Source organism: Musa acuminata, chromosome BXJ1-1, assembly GCF_036884655.1.
Source record: "Musa acuminata AAA Group cultivar baxijiao chromosome BXJ1-1, Cavendish_Baxijiao_AAA, whole genome shotgun sequence".
Classification (NCBI taxonomy): Eukaryota; Viridiplantae; Streptophyta; class Magnoliopsida; order Zingiberales; family Musaceae; genus Musa; species Musa acuminata.
The window spans coordinates 9,214,451-9,235,453 of NC_088327.1; the positions used below are offsets into that span (position 1 = coordinate 9,214,451).

The following is a 21,003-nucleotide window of genomic DNA, read 5'->3' on the forward strand; positions in this document are numbered from 1 at the left end:
TTTACTGTGAGGCCCACTTATATAGGAGTAGGGTTTGACCGCATACAATATTGCGTGGTGCGGACCGCATAGCTTTTAAGATGGCGAACCCTTGCCCACCGCGAGGTCTCGCACCCCCATCCTTCAAGAGGATGCCTGCCAGAGCCGACGGGGAGTGCTTATCACCTGGTCGATCCCAAACCCTACACTTGAGCCCACCATCTTTCACCCCGACCTGATAAGCGGCTGCCCGCCTTTAACAGGAGCTGATGGGGAGTGCATATCAGGTGTTCGACCCCAAACCCGGCGTTCCAGCCCAGCATCTTGCACCCCGACGTGATAAGAAGCTGTCCTCCTTCATCCGTAGATGATGGGGCATGCAGATCACCTGTTCGACCCCAAACCCCAGCGATTTCGGTTCCCCTCTTGTAATGGCAAATTCTTATCATATGTTTAAGATCTTTGCCAATCAAACTATTTGTTTGTCACATTCAAAAAAAATGATGGGTTGAATCTCAAAATCTAATTATAATATTGTTAATGTGTTTTTCAACTAAATTTATATTATTATGCATAAACCATTAGTGTAGCGATTTTTTAAATTTTTTTTAAATTTTAATTCACAATCATGATTTTTTATGACAATAATAATAAGATTCTTAGATTAGATCTTGTCTTTGCTACTTTGACGAAATGTATATACATATGTATTATGGTAAATTTTGGTTGTCAATCCGATACGATGAAATTGATCCAATCTAAATCTAATTCAAAAAAAACATAGGGATGTGATTGGAGAGTCATGACTCAATCCAGTAATATTTTTTTCTCAAAATCAAAAAAAGGTATGCATCTATTTTCTCATACTGTTCCTTATAAAACAAAACTATTCTCATACTGTTGAGTGTTTTGGATGCTTTTATCCCACATAGATGCGTTATATGTATGAGAAGTTGCTACCTCATTGATTGGGTCGAGTATTTCGGAACATTTTTATCGCATTAGGCGTTTTGATACTCATATTTTGAACAAATATAATACAGATAGTAAAAATTCTTTTGTCTAATTAGTGCACATCAAGTGTTCTGATACTTATGTCTTAGATGGATACATCATGCATGATGAGATGTTTTGTACAATTATGATAGCTTTAATGTTTATGTTCTAGTCATATGTAATATGCATGCGAGATATCAAATAATTATGCTAGGGAGATTCATTGCATAGTTAACATGAATCAAACGTTCAAAGCTAGGGACGTTTTCGGCTTCAAAACTTCGTCGGTTGGGAAGGAGAAAGACGAGAGCCAAAGATGGCTCGTCCCAAGTAGATGGTTCGTAAGTCCATATGGGAGGGAAGGCTCCTAAGAAACAACTTGCTACTAAGGTTGCCCGCAAGTCTGCTCCTACCATTGGCGGAGTGAAGAAGCCTCGTCGCTGCTATCACCCTGGGACTCGGAAGTATCAAAAGAGCACACAACTTCTCTTGCAATGCGGTGCTCGCATTGCAAGAGGCTGGGGGTTGTTTGAGGACATAAATTTGTGTGATATCCATGCCGATAGACGTTGGGTCAGCTCAGAGAATCTATGGGGAAATTGCTTGAGATGGCTGCTATCTTTGGTAGCTTAGGATGCTCTATTGCTATAGCAATATGTCTATCTATTTATTAATGGGATTAAGGTCCATTTTAGCCTCTATGATCTTAGTCATAGATTACTTAAGTCCTTATGATTTACTTAACTCATACATTTTAAAAAACGTGACATAGAGATCCCTCCTGTCAAGTCTAAGTTAATAGATGTTAGAGACTACACATATTGACTCACAATAAACTATTAATATAATAACAAGTATAATTTAAGTTTAAAAAAATGTTAAGATCTATTTTAGTACATATGATTTTGGTCATAGACCACTTAAGCCTTTATGATTTATTCATGTCTAAAATAACTCATATATTTTAAAAAACATAGTATATAAGCACGTCTCATCAAGTCTGAGTTAACATACATTAGAATCTGCTTATATAACATGCTCACTTATAATAAACCATTAATACAATGACGCATGTAATTTAAGTTTTAAAAAAATTTGAGACCTTCATCAATGGCGAGAGGAGATATCATCGTGGAAGTTGTTAGTTATAAGTGCCTTATAAGCCAATCACATGAGTGATGGCACCTACGATATGTTGCAACAATCTCTTTGCTTATTATTACTGATATTTTATCACATATTATATGAATGTATATTGTAATGTCCTTGAATCTCTGTAATGGGAATCGGATTATGATAAGATCACGATATTGAAATTGATTCACCTTTAAACACAGACACTAAATCATCCCGGTCATAGGTTACTCGAGAAGGATATCGAGATAATCGGATAGACCGATGCACTGTATACTCATCCATATAATGAAGGCAACTAGTCTCATAGTCGCTCGTGTGGAGATACTAAAGGAATAGTGCAGGTGCTCATTGGAGAATGAGTTCACTGATTGATCCACTTACAAAATAATGGATGGTTAATGATACTTAATGTCAGACAGTGATTCCGTAGTCCTAGTTGTATGTCTGACACTTAAACTTGAGACACCATAGATGTCTTGTATAAGTACTCCATTCTTTGATGTCGGACTTTCAGGTTTGAAAGTTCTAGATCTGCCATAACCAGTTCTCGGGAATGACAGTCAACCTTACGAAGATAATTGAGTATCAATAGAAGATCATCACTCTCGGTATCACAAGAGGCATATCTCATGTATGCTCACTTAAACAAAATCTCATACTAGGGTCATTCGGATTGAGAGAGAAAGAGTTCTCCGGGAGAATCCGATTAGAGCGAGACTCGGACAAGATTCTGTATAAGCTTGACATTACCATGCCCAATATATAATCTCTAGGATATTAGATGGATAAGGGACTATAGATACATAGTAACCGAGGACAAACATGTTTGATCGATTAGATCCTATGTATCGTTTGGGGACTATGGCATAATAGCGTAGTACGTCCATAGTCAATAAGTCGAGTAAATTATTATATAGATAATAATTCACTGTATTATAAGAAGTTCTGAGTTAGAATGAGTTCTAATAGGATCGACTCACAGCCAACTCGATATTAGGCCTAGAGGGTCACACACATATAACAAATGGTACAACGAGTAGAGGTGCAGATCTGAGATATCCGCAGAGCCCCTAGTTTGTATCCTATAGATAAGATCCAATAAGATTAGGTAATTGGATAGAGATCTAATATCCAATAAGAATATGATTCATTAATGGGTTAAACTGCATGCACCTTTATAAATAGGAGAAACCTCACAGTTCATATGCTAGAACTTCTAGGGGTCACCCCTCCTATTCTCCTTAACCTTCTCTTCTCCTCCTTGGCTTCGGAAGCCTTGTAGTGTGCATAGAGAGAGATATCCCATAGCGATTTGAGGTGCATCATCACTGTGCCTGTCGTGTAGATCATCGCTAGAGAGAAGTATACGAGTTCTCCTTCATCCTCTCCGTTAGATATAGAAATTTCAAGGATATACAATCTCCCTAAGTAATACTTCTCACATGATATGTGCGATTTTTGATTTTATGATTTTCTTGCGCACCAATCGTCGCACAACAACAAATTACTTAGCTTTGGAAAATCTAGTTTTGTTTTTGTTTTTGTTTTCCGTTCCACATGAGATGTCGATCCGTGATTTTCAAGCAGAAGCGACCACCAGCAATAGCACCAAGTCGCTACTGCCTAGCAAGGCATCGTTCGCACGCAGCTTCTGTAGTGCTGACGATGAGCTTATGAGCTTTCAGTCATGCCTCAAGTAGATGTGCGTCGATCAATCTGACGCTATGTACGTAATGGTCTCGTAGTCTCTCTTCCTCCTCCTAGGCATCTTCGTCCCCATCGCCTCCCATTTTTATCCTCTCTTACTCCCTCATCCACCATACCTACGACGTGGTGGTGGTATAATTTTCCCTCACTTCTACCTCCAGCCTCTTTTACCTTTACCTCTATGTCTTCGTTTGTCGTTACGGCCTCCATCGCTTCTTCTTCCTCAACAATATAGATCTTAATCATTTTTAAAACTTTAATTATATTTGTTATTATATTTATAATTTATTATGAGTCAGCATGTCACATATACAAAGTCTAACGTCTGTTAACTCAGACTTGACGGGAGGGACTTATACACTATGTTTTTGAAAATGTATAGGTTATTTTAGGCATAAGTAAATCATAAAGGCTTAAGTGGTCAATGACAAAAACTACATGAGTTAAAATGGACCTTAATTATTTTTTAAATTTAAATTACATGTGTCATTATACTAATGATTCATTGTGAGTTAGCATGTCACATAGACTCTAATATTTGTTACATTAATCTTGACGGAAAGAATTTATATGTTATATTTTTTAAAATATAATAATTATTTTAGACATGAGTTAATCATAATAGTTTAAATGATCGATGATCATGATCATAAAACTTTATTCATAATATAATGACGAGTCTTTAAAAAATAAAAAAAAAAGATTTTAGAAGGATACATCAGACATATTAGACTGTTTGCTCAGTCAAGATGATTTAACTGATTTGATCGAGTAGATTATGTGGTGAGTGTGGTGGATTGGAATTTTTACCCATGGAAGTGGACGATCGCATCATGTTGTAGACCCAATTCCATTTTCGGCTTCAGTTCATAAATCTTGGGAATCGGATGATTTTGGAATCGATGATTCTGACTTCGATCTCGGTTCCATTTTTTAATTTTTTAAATTATATATATAATACCAAAACTGAAATTACCCGAGCTTGGTTACGATTGGGTTTGGAACTATCGAATCGGTACGATTTCAGTTCGAATCAAACTGTGATCAAGGCTACTCATATATATATATAGAGATATTTTCCTTAGTTTTGATATGTATATTTTGGACTTAAAGGCGTTGTACATGTGAGATGCTTTGTGCAATTATACCATCATGCTTTCTAATGCTTATGTCATAAAAGGATGTATTATGCACGAGAAGATGCTTTATATAATTTAATATTATCAAGCACTTAATACTTATATTTTGAGTAAATCTATTATGTGCGAGAATATATGTTTAATATTATCAAGCACTTAATACTTTTATCTTGTATGGGAGATGTTTTGTCTGTTAAAATGTACATTAGACACTTTGATGCTTATGAATTGAATGGATGATGTATAAATCTAACTCAAATAGAGTATGGATCAAACTTTTTCTAATCTAATAAAATAAAATAGATATATTTTTCATCAAAAATAGATTAAATAATTCGGGTTGATCGTCTTTCCCTTACTCTCGAGGATTCAATTTTAATTTATATTTTTTTTTTCCGATGCTACTAGTATTATTTTGCGACTATCATCAAATGTAAAACTTGATCACTTTAATAAGCGAATATTTCTTTTTAGATATAGTCAGTCAGTATTCAGTTGATCGAACTATGCTTACCATATCTCAATTTCCCAAAATGAGTCATTATATCAATATATTACTATTCCCTCGAAACAATCGACGTGTCAACTTTGACAACATTGAATCTAAAGATTATCTGTATCAAATCTCTAAAACTTCAGCACGTGACAGCTTCATGTGGTTCCAATTTCGTCATTATAATGACTCTACTGCTACTAATACTTATCATCTGCCATAAATGTGCTATGCGATAATCCATCTAATAAGTTAACTATTAATTAATATCAAATATTCTCTGTGTGCAGATCCCAACCCACCGAGCGCACAAGTGAGGGCCCACGTAAATATAACCGCCATACGGTGCCGTACCCGCATCCCATTTCGAATGACGACGATCCCCTCCAAGTCACATCTCACGACCAACGCGATTTGAATGGACGAGATGCGAGCGCAGTGGCAGTCGACGGTTATGATGGACGCTTTGGAGGTTACCGGTTCCTGAAGGAACTGGAAAAGATCCCCCTTGTCGTCACTTCACAGCTGGACGGAACCGCGCGAGAATGGTATGAACATGGAACAACATTATCTACTCCAACTGTCCTACCCGTATCTCGTACCGTTCTTGGATTGGATAGACATACATGGAACCCGCTATAGTGTCCGGACAATGGTTCACGAGTAGGAAATGAGTTTCGAAATGGAGTTAAACTTCCCCGCTCCACATAGCAACTGATTCTGTCCGTTACTCCGCGAGTGCAATCATGTTTATCCTCTCTCACAGATGCCCATAAATCCCTCGGCCTTTCCCTCCCTCGATACGTGTGTCGCTCCTCCTCCTCGATCCCCTCTCCCATGGAGCAGAGTCAGCAGCGGCAAAGGAGCGTCCTCGTGACGGGAGGCGCTGGCTTCATCGGGACGCACACCGTGCTCCAGCTCCTCAAGGAGGGTTTCCTCGTCACGATCATCGACAACCTCGACAACTCTGTGCCTGATGCCGTCGACCGCGTCCGCCTCCTCGCGGGCCCCAAGCTCTCCCAGAACCTCCGCTTCTTCATCGTAATCTATCTTTTTCTGATTCCCCCGTCTTGTTCCTGCTCCTCTCTATCCGCCGCTCGTGTTCTAACTTCGGTATGCACCCTGGTTTTGCGAACAGGGAGATCTGAGGAACAACGAAGACCTGGAGAAAGTTTTCTCCGACACCAAGTGGGGATCTTCTACTCTTTGCAGATTTCAAGCCCTACTTTCTTTATGCTGTTGTCTTTTACTATTATTACTGTACATGTTTCTTTCTTGATGATTCACGAATGGGGCTTCCAAGTGATTCCTGCAGCAATCTATCTACAAGTACGTTGGTTTGTTGTGATGTAGTGGAAGGCAAGTAACAATCATGGTGAAGATAGATTTTGGGAAAGAAAAAGATGTGCACACAGATGCATGCATATACGAGGATAAGTTTGTAATCTGAACATCAAAATTAAGGCAGTTCATGTATCCGTAAGATACGAGGGATCAGAGGATTTGTGGCCTTGTCATCCCACATCTCCTCATATTACGAGGGACACCTCACAAGCGATTAGCAAATTTTCTTAAAGTTAGGCTTTTGAATTGATATACATGTAGAAGAAACTTGGTATGCTTGCATCTACAATTCATGTTTTGGTGTATTTTCCATTTGAGCATTCTTACGTTTACTCTGTTTGGTTATTTTGCATTACCATTTTAGCAGCTACTGGTTGCTTGCAAATCGCTTTTTGTTCTTGGCATAAATTATGACTGTTTCGCAGATACGATGCGGTGATCCATTTTGCTGGGTTAAAGGCTGTTGGTGAGAGTGTGGCAAAGCCTAGCCTTTATTACAACAACAATTTGATTGGCACAATAAATTTGTATGAGCACATGGCGAAGTATGGTTGTAAAAAGGTTTGGTTCATCAACTTATTGGTGTTTTGCTTTCTTAGGCCGTTCTTCTTTTGCTTCGACTTGATTCCATCTTAATTTACCACCTCACTTCCAAGTGATATGCTTTATCATGTCATGTATGTGATAGAAAAACTTGTGAAAACTCGTGGCTCGGTTCTTGTATTCAAATTTTAAATTTCATTTTTTGGTTTTTAGGTATTAAAATTTGGCTTATATAAATAAGTTTTGTGCTCTGTACTTTTACTAATTCAACTCTGTTCATATGTTGCATCCTTGATTTTTCATTGATGTAAGCTAAACTATTTTGTGCGACTAGGTGGTATTTTCATCGTCGGCTACTGTCTATGGTCAACCCGAAAAAATACCATGCGTTGAGGATTTTGAACCGAGAGCAATGAATCCATATGGTAGGACTAAGGTAAGTGGCAATTGTTTGGGAGCAGTACAATCTGATAACTAGTGTTCTAACAGTTCAATGTCCGCGACTTATGAATGTAAATTATTTGCTCCTGTCGATAGTTAAGCTTCTGACTTAGCATTACTATTTTGTGTAATAGCTTTTTCTTGAAGAGATAGCTCGTGATATTCAAAAGGCTGACCCAGAGTGGAGAATCATACTGTTGAGATATTTCAACCCTGTTGGTGCTCATGAGAGTGGCCAAATTGGTGAAGATCCCATTGGTATACCAAATAATCTAATGCCTTACATCCAGCAAGTTGCTGTAGGAAGGTTGCCTGAACTAAATGTATATGGTTACGATTATCCAACGAAAGACGGCAGTGCAGTAAGTGCATCTGTTTCTGGCATTATATTACATTACGGTTTTCAACTTATGTTCAGAGTAAAACAATACCCTCACTACCACTCAGCTTTGTTTTGTGTAGCATTTCTGGCAATGGCTATTATAATTATTACCAAAGATCATGTGTCTCGATGACAATGGCAACAATATCCTATTATAGTTGCACACACATGTAGTTTATCAATCACAATTATTTTGACAGATCCGTGACATCTTATTTGAATAATTGTTATATGCACAATAGAAGAAGTCTTCTGTGAAATGGAAATAAATATCTGATGATCCCTACAAATCTGTCTTTCTTAAAACATCTAGTAAAGGTCATTGATGACTGCCAGTATCCTGATTTAGATAAGTGATACTTATATGACAGTTTGCATGCTGGCTTTTTCAAAAGCTTGTAGTGCAAAATTACTCAATGCCCCATGAGTTGTTTTTGGTATTTTTTTCTGAATGAGGTATTACTTTTAAAGACTAATATCTGTCAGTCAACAGGTCTTTCAAATATTATTATTTTATCCTTTTCTTAGTTAGGTTCATGAATATTAACACTAGCTATGATCAGACATGTTCTTTCCCCATGCAACACTAGTTGCAATATACAGAATTCTATTTCGAGAATTAATCTGGTTATTTATGCCTTACTTTACACTTATAGAAGTTCTTTTAAAGAAAACTAGAACTACGTCATTTTACATATTGAATTGAGACATCAACTTATCATCTTCCAACAGGTCTATGTGGTTGATCTGATATGTATGCTCCTAGTTTATGAATTTTTGGTAACTGCATACTTTTATTGTCATTGAATTCGTCACTGTATATAATTTGCAATCATTTAACCTTTTTTGGGGCAAGAACTATTATTATCCATCGGCCATCAAATTCATTTCCCTAATGTAGCTATCATTTGTTTTTTTGTGTCCTCTCCTCAATGCATTATTGAGCACTTAGTTTTCGAATGTTTGGTTAATATTTTTGTTGTTTCGGTTCATTGTTTGATATTGATACAAGGAGTTCTCTGAGAAACGTGAATTGATAGTTCTGTGAATGTTCTCCGTAACAGATTCGTGATTACATTCACGTCATGGATTTAGCTGACGGTCATATAGCAGCTCTTCAGAAGCTATTTGCCACAGAGGATGTTGGCTGTGTTGCTTACAACCTGGGAACCGGATATGGCACATCTGTTCTTGAAATGGTTGCAGCATTTGAGAAGGCATCCGGAAAGGTTTGTTCTGGCATATTTTCCTGTGAATAATCAAGTAACACAACTGACCCTTCTGTTTACCATCTTCATAATTTTCAGAAAATACCGGTAAAGTTATGCCCTCGGAGATCAGGTGATGCGACTGCTGTCTTCGCATCGACAGAGCGAGCGAAAAAAGAACTAGGTTGGAGGTATGTGTGAATGATATCGCATTCAGGAGTTCTTGCGTGTTGCCTACCTACACTTCTGTCCTTACGGTGGAATGTATATTGTTCATGTTCCTACACAACTCATTGTGCAAGTGTTGCTTGCAGTGCCAAGAATGGCGTAGAAGAAATGTGCAGAGATCAATGGAAATGGGCGAGCAATAATCCTTATGGTTATCGACCACCCCAATCTTGAATTCTGAGACATCTGAAACTGTTAATTAGAAACTGTCAGGCTTTGGTGCGCTTATTTTTGTTTTTAGAGCCATTTGAGATGTTTAGTGCTAATAATTCAGGTGTTATCAGCTAATAAAAATGTGCACCGATAATGTAAAATGTTCTCCATTGTTAACGCAACTCATTCTCAGTTATACAATATGGACGAATCATTACTTCCGATTTGTAATAGTATGGTGATTTGAGGTCCTTATTGCCTGTCTAAATTGCTATTATTTGGTTCATCACCTTGCACCGAGCGAACCCACCATCCGTTCGTCCACCCAAAAGCTTCGTTCGCGGTGATGGCACCTTCCCCATCGCCTCCGGCCGCGGAGAAGGCTGGCCAGTCGACGGCGCGGTCGCTTCCTACGCCCTTTCAGATTAAAACGTACCAGGTGGTGGACGACGTGATCTCGTCCGACGATAGGGGTTTCGGTAGATCGTGCCGGTTCGATGGGAGCTGGCCAATGATTACTTTGCGGCGCAGAGCTGATGCTTCAGGAAGCCCCGGCGATAGAGGAGGATGAAGAGATGGTGTCGGCGGAGGTGGCGGCGACCGCGCGACGCTCAAAAGAACACACTCAATTAAATGGGTTGGGCCAAACTTAGTTACTCCCAACCAAATCGACACCCAAAGACGTCATCGTTCGCAAGACACTGCAGTTCAAATTGCGATGTGTTTGTCTCGTTTCCATCGTACTATGTATATGTCAAGGCAAGTTGATCTAATCCGATTCTACATTTTAGTGTTTGTCCATCATAGAAGAAGACCAGCGACGTACAAGTCCTTCCAAATATATACATATGGTCAATCAAAAACACCCTCTTCTTTAATGAGAGTTGGCTTCTTGTTCGATCGCAGGAGTGGGAACGACAAAACTGCTGCTTTGATCCAATCCAAACAGAGGAGTCGAGGCGTTGAGGATGATGATTTCCCACTGTCAAAAAGTATGATCCAACCGTGATGGTCTTTCCCACGTCAGGTACGTACTTCTTGCATGGCTTTTGATGCATGGCATGTGAGAGGTGGGTGGGAAGCAGTCTCACGTGAAATCGCCACAGCAACGGTCACATGCCTCTCGTGCATGGAAAGCTCCTTTACGAAGATCCTTGGAGTAGTACAGACAGCATCATCGGAGGGTGTGATGATGAGTTTTGGGAATCACAAAGATCAACTCAGTCGGTGATGCGGCATTCGAGCTATCTATCATAGCTTTTGATTTGGGTGGAGGAGTTATGATCGTGCCGTGAAAGGTTGAGCGATCAGCACTGTTTCGATGCGTTGGGGGATCGAGAATGTGGCCTGCTTATATGACATGGATATGAACAGTGACGATAATTATTGCATTTTGAGTTGCTGGTGATGCGACAATTGAAGCGACCCTCATTGATTTTACTTTACCATAATGGCGCCGTGGATTGCTTTCTTCTTTTTTTTACCTCCAAGCGTTGATGTTTGATTGGATGTCAAATTCTTTGTAATGCTAGTAAAGAAGCACAGCTATTCCCTTAATGTTGGTTTCAGAAATGCATTGAGATACGCAACAATCCATTCCATCGATTAAAGTTGGAGTGGTCCATGAGAAGCAAAGGTAGGGACGTGATCCATTAAAGTGTAGGCGAACTCTTCTCACAGACACTCCACGGCTGGATGTCTTATCCGTGCCATGGCAGCTGACCTCCCCACAGTGATCCAGGATAGAAGGCAACAAAGAACTCCTCGCCCGAGCAGACTACCATCGTGAACAGCATTAAATTGGAGCAGGGCTGCAGACCGCGGCATTAATGCGCTCCGCTGGCTGCCAGCATCCACCTCTCTCTCTCTCTCTCTCTCTCTCTCTCTGTGCGTGGCATGGCCAAGCTAGATGGGCCATCGTGTCCAGCGGAGCAACACGCAGCAGAGAGCAAGATAGCGCAGGGATCGAGCATGGAAATGTAAGGCCACAAAAACAAGCAATACTGAGCTGCTGATGGGCAGGCAATCTACGTGAGTCGCTCGATGACGACGACAACATATATACCAAAGCACTACCGAATAACATAGTACGTATGTCACCACAATGTATGCGGAGGCGGCTGTCGATCACTGGACACAGATTTGGAGACGGAGTCAATGCCCGAACCACCACCGTTGCTCGGTGTTAAAAGACAAACCTGCTGGGTGTGATTACTTCATCTTCTATCACATAGCAAAGGATGTGCCACACGCACGCGCGGTTCGTTCTTGACTCGGCCTCTGTTTATTTCTCCGTCTCTTCACGGGTTGTACACGGGGGTGGGGGGGATTCAGTCGTCGCACTGGAGTGCAGCCTTGATCTTCTGGACGGTGCAGGAGATGAGGCCGTTGACGGTCTCCACCGACTCCATCGTCAGCTTTGCCGTCGGCTGGCTGTTCACCAGGATCTGGAACCCCACGGTCAGCAGCGAGCCGAGGCTGCCGCTGGTCTGGTGCGGCTCGACGGAACGGTCGGGGAGGATGGCGAAGCCGGAGGGGAGGAGGGCGACGTAGGCGGAGTCGCCGCCGCTCATGACGAGGTGCATGGCTGGGATGTCCACCGGCGCGTACACCACCATGGCGCCGGACGCGTCGGTGCAGGTCTCCTGCAGTATCAGCATGCTGGTTTGGTTGGAGCTCGCGGCCTGCGCGTCAGCAGTATCAGCATGGCGTGAAGGTTGAGGAGGGTTAAGGGTGGGGAGGAAGAGGGCAGGGGGTATCGTACGCTGGCGCGGAGGAGGGAGACGGCGTTGCCTGCGTCCTGGCCTTTGGCGATGTGCGCCATCTCGTACATCGGCCCGCCGTTGGAGAGGATGTCCCACTTGCTGCGGAAGCTGGCTTCGCGAAGGAAGTCGAAGAGCCGTTTGGGGGACACGGGGATCCACACCGACGTCGCCGCGCTCAGCACCACGCCCGCCGGCTCCCCCGGCTCGTTCACGCTCATCCTCGTCATCACCCGCACCTCGTCCCCCACGTTCTCCGTCGCCAGCTTGCTCCACTCCTGCGCGGACGACGTGCACACCCCGGCGCAGAAGGCGTTGGTCATCCGCTGCGCCAGCTTCAGCATGCTCCTCCTCCCGCTCGCCGTGATCGTCTCTATCCAGTTCGAATCCAACAAACCGTCCGTGAGGATGAATGAATGAATCCAATTACGTATCAGAGATGGAGCGCGCGCGGCCGATTCATTACCAGTCTCGTCGCGGGCGGTGATGGCGGAGGACATGAGGATGGCGAGGCCCTCGCACTGGCGCTGGAGGGTGGCTACCCAGCGTCCGGCACCGAACGCCAGACCGGAGCGGAGCAGCGGGCGATACAGCTGATGTACTTGGCCCTCCTCGTACTCCGCGTGTTCCACCCAAGTCACCTACACACCACAGCCATTCCAAAACAATGAGAGCTCCGCCTCCATGCCGCCCTGCTTAATCATGCACATCATGTACCTTCCTCAGTCCATCATGTTAATTCGTCGGGGGGTGGGGGAATGCCATCTTAAGATATCTATTGCTTTCATAATTCTCATTTATTATTCGTGCAGGACCTCGACTTCACGCATTCAAACTTCGAAAAGTACGTAACTTGGCATCTAAGATGGATATGATATGGACTGGGAGAAGCGAAATAGCAAGAACAGTGCCAAAAATCTCGCTCACGAACAAGTCCAGAGGGACATGCAGCATCCAAACTAATACTATACTGAAGGAATACACACTAAATTATAAGCGAGCGAGAAAGAGAGAGAGAGGGTTACCTTGGAGTAACCACTGGGCATGTCTTGCACCACACAGCCAGAAGGCAGCCTCCTGCAGCTCGCAGACGAGAGGCTTGCTCTGATGCTGTCCACGGAGACGTCAACCACAGCCCAAACGCCTTCAGCATGCTGCTTGCAGAACCTGAGGAAGTACACTTCCCGAACTGCAACCAACGGGGAGAGAACCTGCAACTCCGCGTGCATCTGAACCATGTGCAAAACCTTGAGATCAGAAACCAATGGCTCTTTGTATCAGAATCCATCAAACTAGTAAGGGTTAGGCTTTTCGGCTCACAAGCTGAAGAGCGCCGTCTCTGGTTCCACCCACGCCACCGGATATTACTTCCATCGTCGTGGCTTTTGCGATGATACATGGGAACATGTCAGCCCAGCGACGCTGCGAGAAAGATCAAAGGTTTCAGGTTGCAGTGGCACGAAGCATCCATTTACTTGGATGAGAAGAAGGTCATGCTTACGGCGTCCATGAGGGTCTCGACAAGGGCGAGGCTGTTGATGATCACCACCCCTTTCTGCCTTGAGGCCTCGGAAGCGTACCCCACAGGCGGCATCCCCGTCCCCGAGATCCGGCGAAAGGTGCGGAGGTACTGCTCATGGTTCAGTGTTTCAGTGCCGCCATCCGAGCTCGGAACCCAAAGCGGCTCCTCCATCTGCGCCATGTTCACGAGCTCCTCCATCGCAACCAGTGCTAGCTCCAAATGCATGCTCCTCTCGCTCCCCAGCAGTGCGTCCATGTTCTTACCCAGTGGGTTGTCGATCCCCGGCAGGAAATCGGGCACCGCGGAGATGGTAGGAGCCACCGAGCCGAACCCAAGAAAGCCGTTGTTCCCGACTCCGAGCTCCAAGACCGAGCTCCGCATGGACGGAGAGATGGGTTCCGACAAGGAAGAGATGGACTTGCCAAGGAACTTGCCGGCGAGAGCACAAACCCGGTCGAGCTCTTCTTTGAGACGGGCGTTCTCGATTCTAAGCTGCTGTTCTTCCATGGAGATGTCGGCCAGCATCGCCGGGCCGCCGCAGCTGTTGCAAACCGGGTTCCTCGCCGCTTCCCGGATCGCCATGTTCTCCGCCCTCAGCTTATCGTTCTCTTGCCGGAGGATCGAATTCTCGTGACGCTCGATTTGCGTCTACAACTCATCAAAACAGCGAACTCAAAACGAGAGCAGAATCCGACGATCCAAACGAAAATTCCGTGGCATCAGAGGGTTGCTACCTTCATTTGGGTACGTCTGTTCTGGAACCAGAACTTGACCTGTCGGGTCTCCAAGTTGAGCCTCTTGCTGAGCTCCAGCCTTTGCTTCTCGTCCGGGTGAGGACACTCCTTGAACAAGCTACATCACGTAAAGTGCAACCAAATTGAGGCGACAAGGAGAAAGACAAAGCAACAGAAGATCACGGAAGGATTCAGGGATCGGACTTACGCTTCGAGTTCCTGGATCTGTAGCGGGGTATGTCGATGGTATCGCTTCTTCTTGCGAGGATTCACCTGATCGGTGTCGTCTCCGGATATCGCTTCCAAGTTGTCGCTCTCCGATCGGCTATCGTTCTCGTCCTCCTTGTTCCTTTTGGCCGAATCCACGTCACTGCCACCGCCGACGGCCGCCATCCGGCTCGTATCGCTCTGTCCATCCACGGTTGGTCCGACGACGCAAAGAAAGGGAAGTCAGGAACGAAAGCCGACGAGACGCAACATGATACAGGGATCGGTCTTCTTTACCAGGCCAAGGGAGAGGCCAGGAGACACGAAAGAGGGTTTAGGGAGCCTCTGGGAGATGAATTCCGGCGGAGATAACTCTCCGGTAGTCATGGCAGCCTTGCCGTAGGGTAGAGCGCCCGATCTGCCGTCTGATAAGCCCCCAAAGCTCATCAAAGATCCTTCCTTTTTCTCGCTGCTTGTGTCCCTCCAGAGTCGATCCTCCTTGCTTGGCTGTGCTCTCATAATCTTCACTCTGAGATCAGATCTTTCGCCTTCTCCTCCCAGAATCAAAATTTTCTGGGTATTTCAATCAATTTCAAGGATGCAGCAATATCGAGTATGGTAAAAGAAGGAGAAAAGACAGATATAATGAATATACTGTACGAAATAAAGGAAAGCAGCGGAAATGGAGAGATCAGAGAAGGCAAAACGGCACTGGCTTTACGGCAAAAGAATGCCGCCTCCCTCTTTCCCGATAAAGGGTCGAAAGAAAGAGAAGGAAACTGAGCCTTTCTTTCCCTTCCCCTTCTTCCCCGCTGCTCCTACGATCACCCTAACAACCCTGACTCACTCCAATAATTCCAATCCCAACCTCAAAATCCCATTTTTAACGTAAAAAAGGGCGAAAATTTGGATCTTTGGCTCTCCCCCTGCTTCGTCCTTAGAGACAGAAGAAGGACACAATACCACGGAAGCAAACCCGGTAAGGGCTTCAGAAATGTCAGCAGCGGAGACGACGACCCCAATGTAAAAACCGGAAATGTGGACTCTACGGCACCTCACAAACACAATACCAACTACAGCAATTCATTCATTTGACCCCCACAACTCTCTCTCTCTCTCTCTCTCTCTCTCTCTCTCTCTCTTTCTATCTATCTATCTATCTCATCATCGTAAAAGATCAAAAGAAATGGAAGTCCAAAACCGACACCAGGATTAAAACAGAAGAGAAGCGCCTGTACGCACTAAAACCGAGAGAGAGAGAGAGAGAGAGAGAGAGGACGTACTGCAACGAAGGTGATAAAAAAGGAGTTTGACTTTGTTGGGGACGACAGCAGAGCCCGCAGTCAAAAGTGAGTCCCCCGATTCTGTCTCAACCTTCAACGCCGAACAATTAATTTTACCTAGAAAGAACAGCAGTAAAAGAGAAACGATAGATAGATTACAGATCTTTGAATCCAAGTTATCTCTCTCTCTCTCTCTTATAAATAGTATTACGTCGGCGTCCTTCTCAGGGGAAGAAAAGGATCGCAGCGGGGAGCCCGGATAGCGACTGATGGCGACTTCACCAAGATCGAGAACGCCAGAGTGAGAAGGCTGAGGGGGAGAAACGGAGGGGACGAACCGGGGGGGGGTGGTCTATAAAGTCACTGTGGGAGAGCCGAAATGACGGTATCACCCCTCGCTCCGGTCACGGGATCACGCCAATGGCATCCCTCTGATCGAGATCCAACGGCTGTGACGGGCGGGTTCGGACCAGGTTTTGGACGAGGAGGAGGGCCGAGTTAATTGCGGGTTCGGAAACGGCTCCGACGCGGTGGTGAGAGTTGTGACGCTGCGCGGTGCGCGTGTCCGCTGGCGGAGCAAACCGCCTGTGAGAGTTAATGAACTCACCGCGCGTTGGTGTGCATGCACATTTCGTCGAACGATTCGTCTGCATCTATCTCAGCTTCTGTCCGCCATACCGCGAGCGCTGGACGTGCACTGCACCTGAAGCAGGCGCTGCTTCCTGCTGGCTCATCGCCTGCGTTGCAGTGCAGTGCTGCCATTTCAGGCGTTTCCTTGCCGTGCGTTTGCTGTCTCACTCGCCATTGGCGCCCGTAATCCGTCGTCAATTCCAGAATCAACATCTGTGCCGTAGTCTTCGTTGTGTTGGATAAGTAAGAATGTGGGTGAAAAGATTTTGCTTGTTGGATGTCATTGATGAATGATTGCTTTATTTTTGTCGCTAGCATCACTGATCGATGTGATCGCATGCGCATGATTCCTCTGCAATTAACTACATTATTATGGATGTGGTGGAAATCAAGAATAAATAAGTAAATTCCTCAGAAAAACACCTCTTTTTGTTTTTGTTTTTTTTTTTTCTATCGATTTCTCCCTTCACAGAAACACCATTTTGTCTATAGTTTGAGGGGGGATTTTAATATTATTGAAAAAAATGAAATTAATTACTTAATTTTACTGACAAATTGAGCTTAAATTACTAGTGGAGTTTATTATTATATAAATAAATAAATAAATTCCTTAGAAAATTTCCTCTATATATATATATATATATATGATTTTTTATTTTATAGAAACATTGTTTTGTTTGTAGTTTGAGGGGGATTTTAATATTACAAATAGTTAATTTTATGGACAAATTGAGCATAAATTACTTGTGGTGCTTATTAGAAAAAAAAAAACTCAATTAAGGGAATCATAATTAAGAAGTAGTTGATAATGTTTCTGATGCCCTATTAACATAAGATTTCAGGTTTTATTGGATGAAGAGTTGTATTACTGATGAATTAATTAATGCCCATCTGGTTATTATTATTGAAGATGAATTAATATTTTCCTACCTAAATTTGTTTTTTTTAATTTTTATCATATTGAATAGTTAGTTCTAATTTCAATGTCATATCTTGCTTACTTCAATGAAGCATCCCAGCAATCACAATCTTTAATTGCATCTCTATTTCTCATGCTTAATTGCATTAATACAAGTATAAAAATCATGGAGAAAAAGGACATGATAACTGTTTTTTGCACATCTATTGAAACCTAATAATTATGAGAATGGACAGTACCTAACCATCATCATAATTTAACTTGTATGGTAAATCTTACTCTTATTTGCCTTTAGGCAACCTTTTTAGTGCAAATACATTTTGATGTCCAGCTTCATCATTTTGGATTCATGCATCTACATTAATGATTGTTAAATAGAGCATTCCAATACTAGGGGAACCTAATCTCCCAAATAGTTAAGTATCCTTAATACCTACCAACAAAAAATTATTGAATCTAATAATTAATCCTAGAGAATCTTGCTCTAATGCATGTTGTCTTTAGCACATAATTAATTAATCATTTTGTTTGGAACAATGTATATGCATTATAAATGTGCTTGCCATTTTAGGAGCACTGAAATATATCACAGAATGGTATTATTTATGTACACAAGCAAACAAAAAAAAAATGTTCCCATCACTGAATGGATCATGTGAATATAAATACTACTTGGAACATTGTCTTTATCTTTGTAGTATGTGTCTACAAGATAAGATGAGATTGACACATGAAGAAGAATCAAGGATATAATTGATTTGTTCTTTTCTCCTAAGAACAACTCAGTAGTTTCTCTACAAGGAAACTTTACAACCACTTGCAACATATATATGTAAATCAACAAGTTGTATTGTCTCGACTATTTCGGGTAAGATATATAGATCATTTATCTGTATAAAACAATATCCGTAGTTAAATTAGAATATCTTAAACCTTTATTTATAAACTTTTAAATTCTTTTTCGGTTCGTATTCATCTCTTATAGTATCATTAATATTCTTTATCTTATCTCTTTGCACATGTCTATATCATCTTAAATAATTATTCCTTATTTTATCCTTCACAGGCTATATTTAATTATTCATGAATAAAAAATATATAATATATAATTAAATTTGCATGTCAAACCTAATCCACCTTGCATATGATGGAAGGATGTTATAAACTAAGTTAAGCTTTAAGATTATTGATCATCCAATCGAGAATGTTCGTAAATCTATAGCTCTCTCTTTGAGTCGAACATATCGTCATGACGATATAGGACATCTCGATACGTACACATTTATTCTTCTCGTTAGGATCATGTCCTTAGTACATGGTAAGGAATTGGTGTTAGTCACTTCACCTTGTAGCCATTGCATGCGTTGGAGATCATATCTTTGATTGATTTTGACTTAAATGACATGGAAGTCATCACAAGTCATGGATAAACCCTAGAGAAATGTTCATGTGGATGAAGAGTGGTTGGCCCCATGAAAGCAAGGATTGATGGGAATGGAAGTTGAATTGCTCCGATACATCACCCTTCTCAAGAAGCGTGAAACAAAAGCCTCGGATATCCCACCAAGTAAACCAAGAATTGTATTTGGAGGTGTGAAAGTCCACCGTTTCACAACGGAACTAAAAAGAAGTGTACTGACAAAAGAGGTTTCTTTGATTAGGCCACATTTGATCGAGACGGCAAATTAAGATCTTATTAGTGAATTTTAGTTGGACCGATATTTGAAAATTTGATTGTAACATCCCATAATGATGAAAAAAAAAGAAGAATTAATGGAGAAAATAGTTTATATGATCAAACATTACACTTTCACTAATTTCTTGGAATGACTTTCTCATATGAATTTTTATGAAATAAACCTCAATATTAGTATAAATGCGAAGAAATTTATTGGAATTACTAGTCGTCTCAATCAAAATTCTTATAGTGGTATATCACTCTCCTTCTGCTCTTTCTTTAGGGTTTATTCGTAGGTATCGATTCCTTTGCTAATAATGTTATAATTTTTTAGGATTATTTATTAATCGTCGAATTGCTGTATTTATTTTTCTTCTCTCTTATGTTTGATTAAAAATATTTATATAATATATATTCTTTATTTAGGTTTGCAATATATGGATGAAGTCATTTCCTAATAGTACAGAATTTTAGAGCTATCGATCACTAAGATACATATCGAGCGTGAATTGGTAGAGTGTGAATGGTGTCTCCATTCCATTCAACTCGAGCTTCACTCGGTGGCATTGAATCGGCCAACGCATGCATGCCATGCCGGAGGGTATTGAATCGGTGGCATTGATAGGGAAACATAACGAAGCCAACAGCCTTCTTCCACAGTCGGTAAAGACAGGAAAAGGACGTCGCAGCGACAGCAGAGAGAAGAGAGGCAGCGAAGTCAAAGAGGCGAGCGTGGGCCTCGGGAGAGCCACATGTTCGTCGGACTCCGTCGACCAAGGAAGGGGATGAGAAGCGATGTGCACGTCGTGGCGGATGATGACGCCTCCAACCCCCCCCCCCCGCCCGGTGAAATGGATTCTACCTGGAGTCCAGCGATCGCTTCCTTCCTTCACTTGCTTCACTTTCCCCACCCTCCCTCATTACTTACTTCCCCATCAAGGAACATTCATTCTTGTCGCCGTCGGAAGGTCCATGACAAGAAGAGGGAGGGGGGACATGTCGCCCCACGCGTCGCTGAGGCCGTGACGTGTGGGCAGCTGCTGAGTCTGAACGCGGGAAGATAATTGATGTGGGGAGCGGCTGAGTCGCTCCTCGACTCGCCTCCTCTTCATCGATGCTTTGGGACGAGTTGTGGCCATGCTCTTGTCCTGTTATGACTCCAAGACGGAGGAGGAAGACGGAATGCAGGGAGGCTTAAAGGTTGCTCTTGTCCTGTTATCAAAAAGGCATTAGCTCACCCCAGCCGAGTCTCTTATCTTCTTGTCATAAAAGTCGTCATTTCATCGACTTACCAATGATCAAAGGTGAATCGATGAAACGTCGAGGGCTTAAAATCGATCTCATCTAATAAATTTAAGCATATAAATTGGTTAGATCGCAATGGATCCACTTTCCTTTTCGTGGTTCATCATCGTTTAGCCATATATACCATTAATGCCATGACAGTCGTAGCTACTTGTCCTCTTGCAAGGCGTTGTCATCCTCCTCTTCAATGTCATCATCGAGTGCTGTTTCCAT

General features: G+C 42.5%; 2 protein-coding genes across 6 annotated transcripts; one reads left to right on the forward strand and one right to left on the reverse strand.

The window, feature by feature from the left end:
• The first annotated feature begins 6,268 nt into the window (after nt 1-6,268).
• Nucleotides 6,269-9,971, forward strand: LOC103994083 (bifunctional UDP-glucose 4-epimerase and UDP-xylose 4-epimerase 1-like). Its single transcript, XM_009414368.3, has 8 exons — nt 6,269-6,492; nt 6,590-6,639; nt 7,221-7,356; nt 7,673-7,774; nt 7,914-8,141; nt 9,226-9,390; nt 9,469-9,560; nt 9,684-9,971. Exons 1-8 carry the CDS (start codon nt 6,289-6,291, stop codon nt 9,769-9,771), a joined length of 1,065 nt encoding a protein of 354 aa, XP_009412643.2. The 5' UTR covers nt 6,269-6,288; the 3' UTR covers nt 9,772-9,971.
• A 1,807-nt stretch (nt 9,972-11,778) lies between these two features.
• LOC135665207 (homeobox-leucine zipper protein ROC5-like) lies at nt 11,779-16,579 on the reverse strand. 5 transcript variants are annotated; one of them, XM_065177210.1, is made up of 11 exons: nt 16,470-16,579; nt 16,259-16,375; nt 15,273-15,548; nt 14,977-15,176; nt 14,769-14,886; nt 14,014-14,682; nt 13,833-13,934; nt 13,538-13,741; nt 12,979-13,153; nt 12,515-12,885; nt 11,779-12,434 (listed from the first exon to the last, which is right to left on the reverse strand). In XM_065177210.1, the coding sequence occupies exons 3-11, from the start codon at nt 15,492-15,494 to the stop codon at nt 12,081-12,083; spliced, it is 2,415 nt and encodes an 804-aa protein (XP_065033282.1). In that variant the 5' UTR covers nt 15,495-15,548; nt 16,259-16,375; nt 16,470-16,579; the 3' UTR covers nt 11,779-12,080. The 5 variants fall into 5 exon arrangements, with proteins under 5 accessions (XP_065033282.1, XP_065033313.1, XP_065033276.1 ...); XM_065177241.1 differs by lacking the exons at nt 16,259-16,375; nt 16,470-16,579 and adding an exon at nt 15,939-16,075; XM_065177204.1 differs by lacking the exons at nt 16,259-16,375; nt 16,470-16,579 and adding an exon at nt 15,697-15,926.
• Between the last annotated feature and the right edge of the window lie 4,424 nt (nt 16,580-21,003).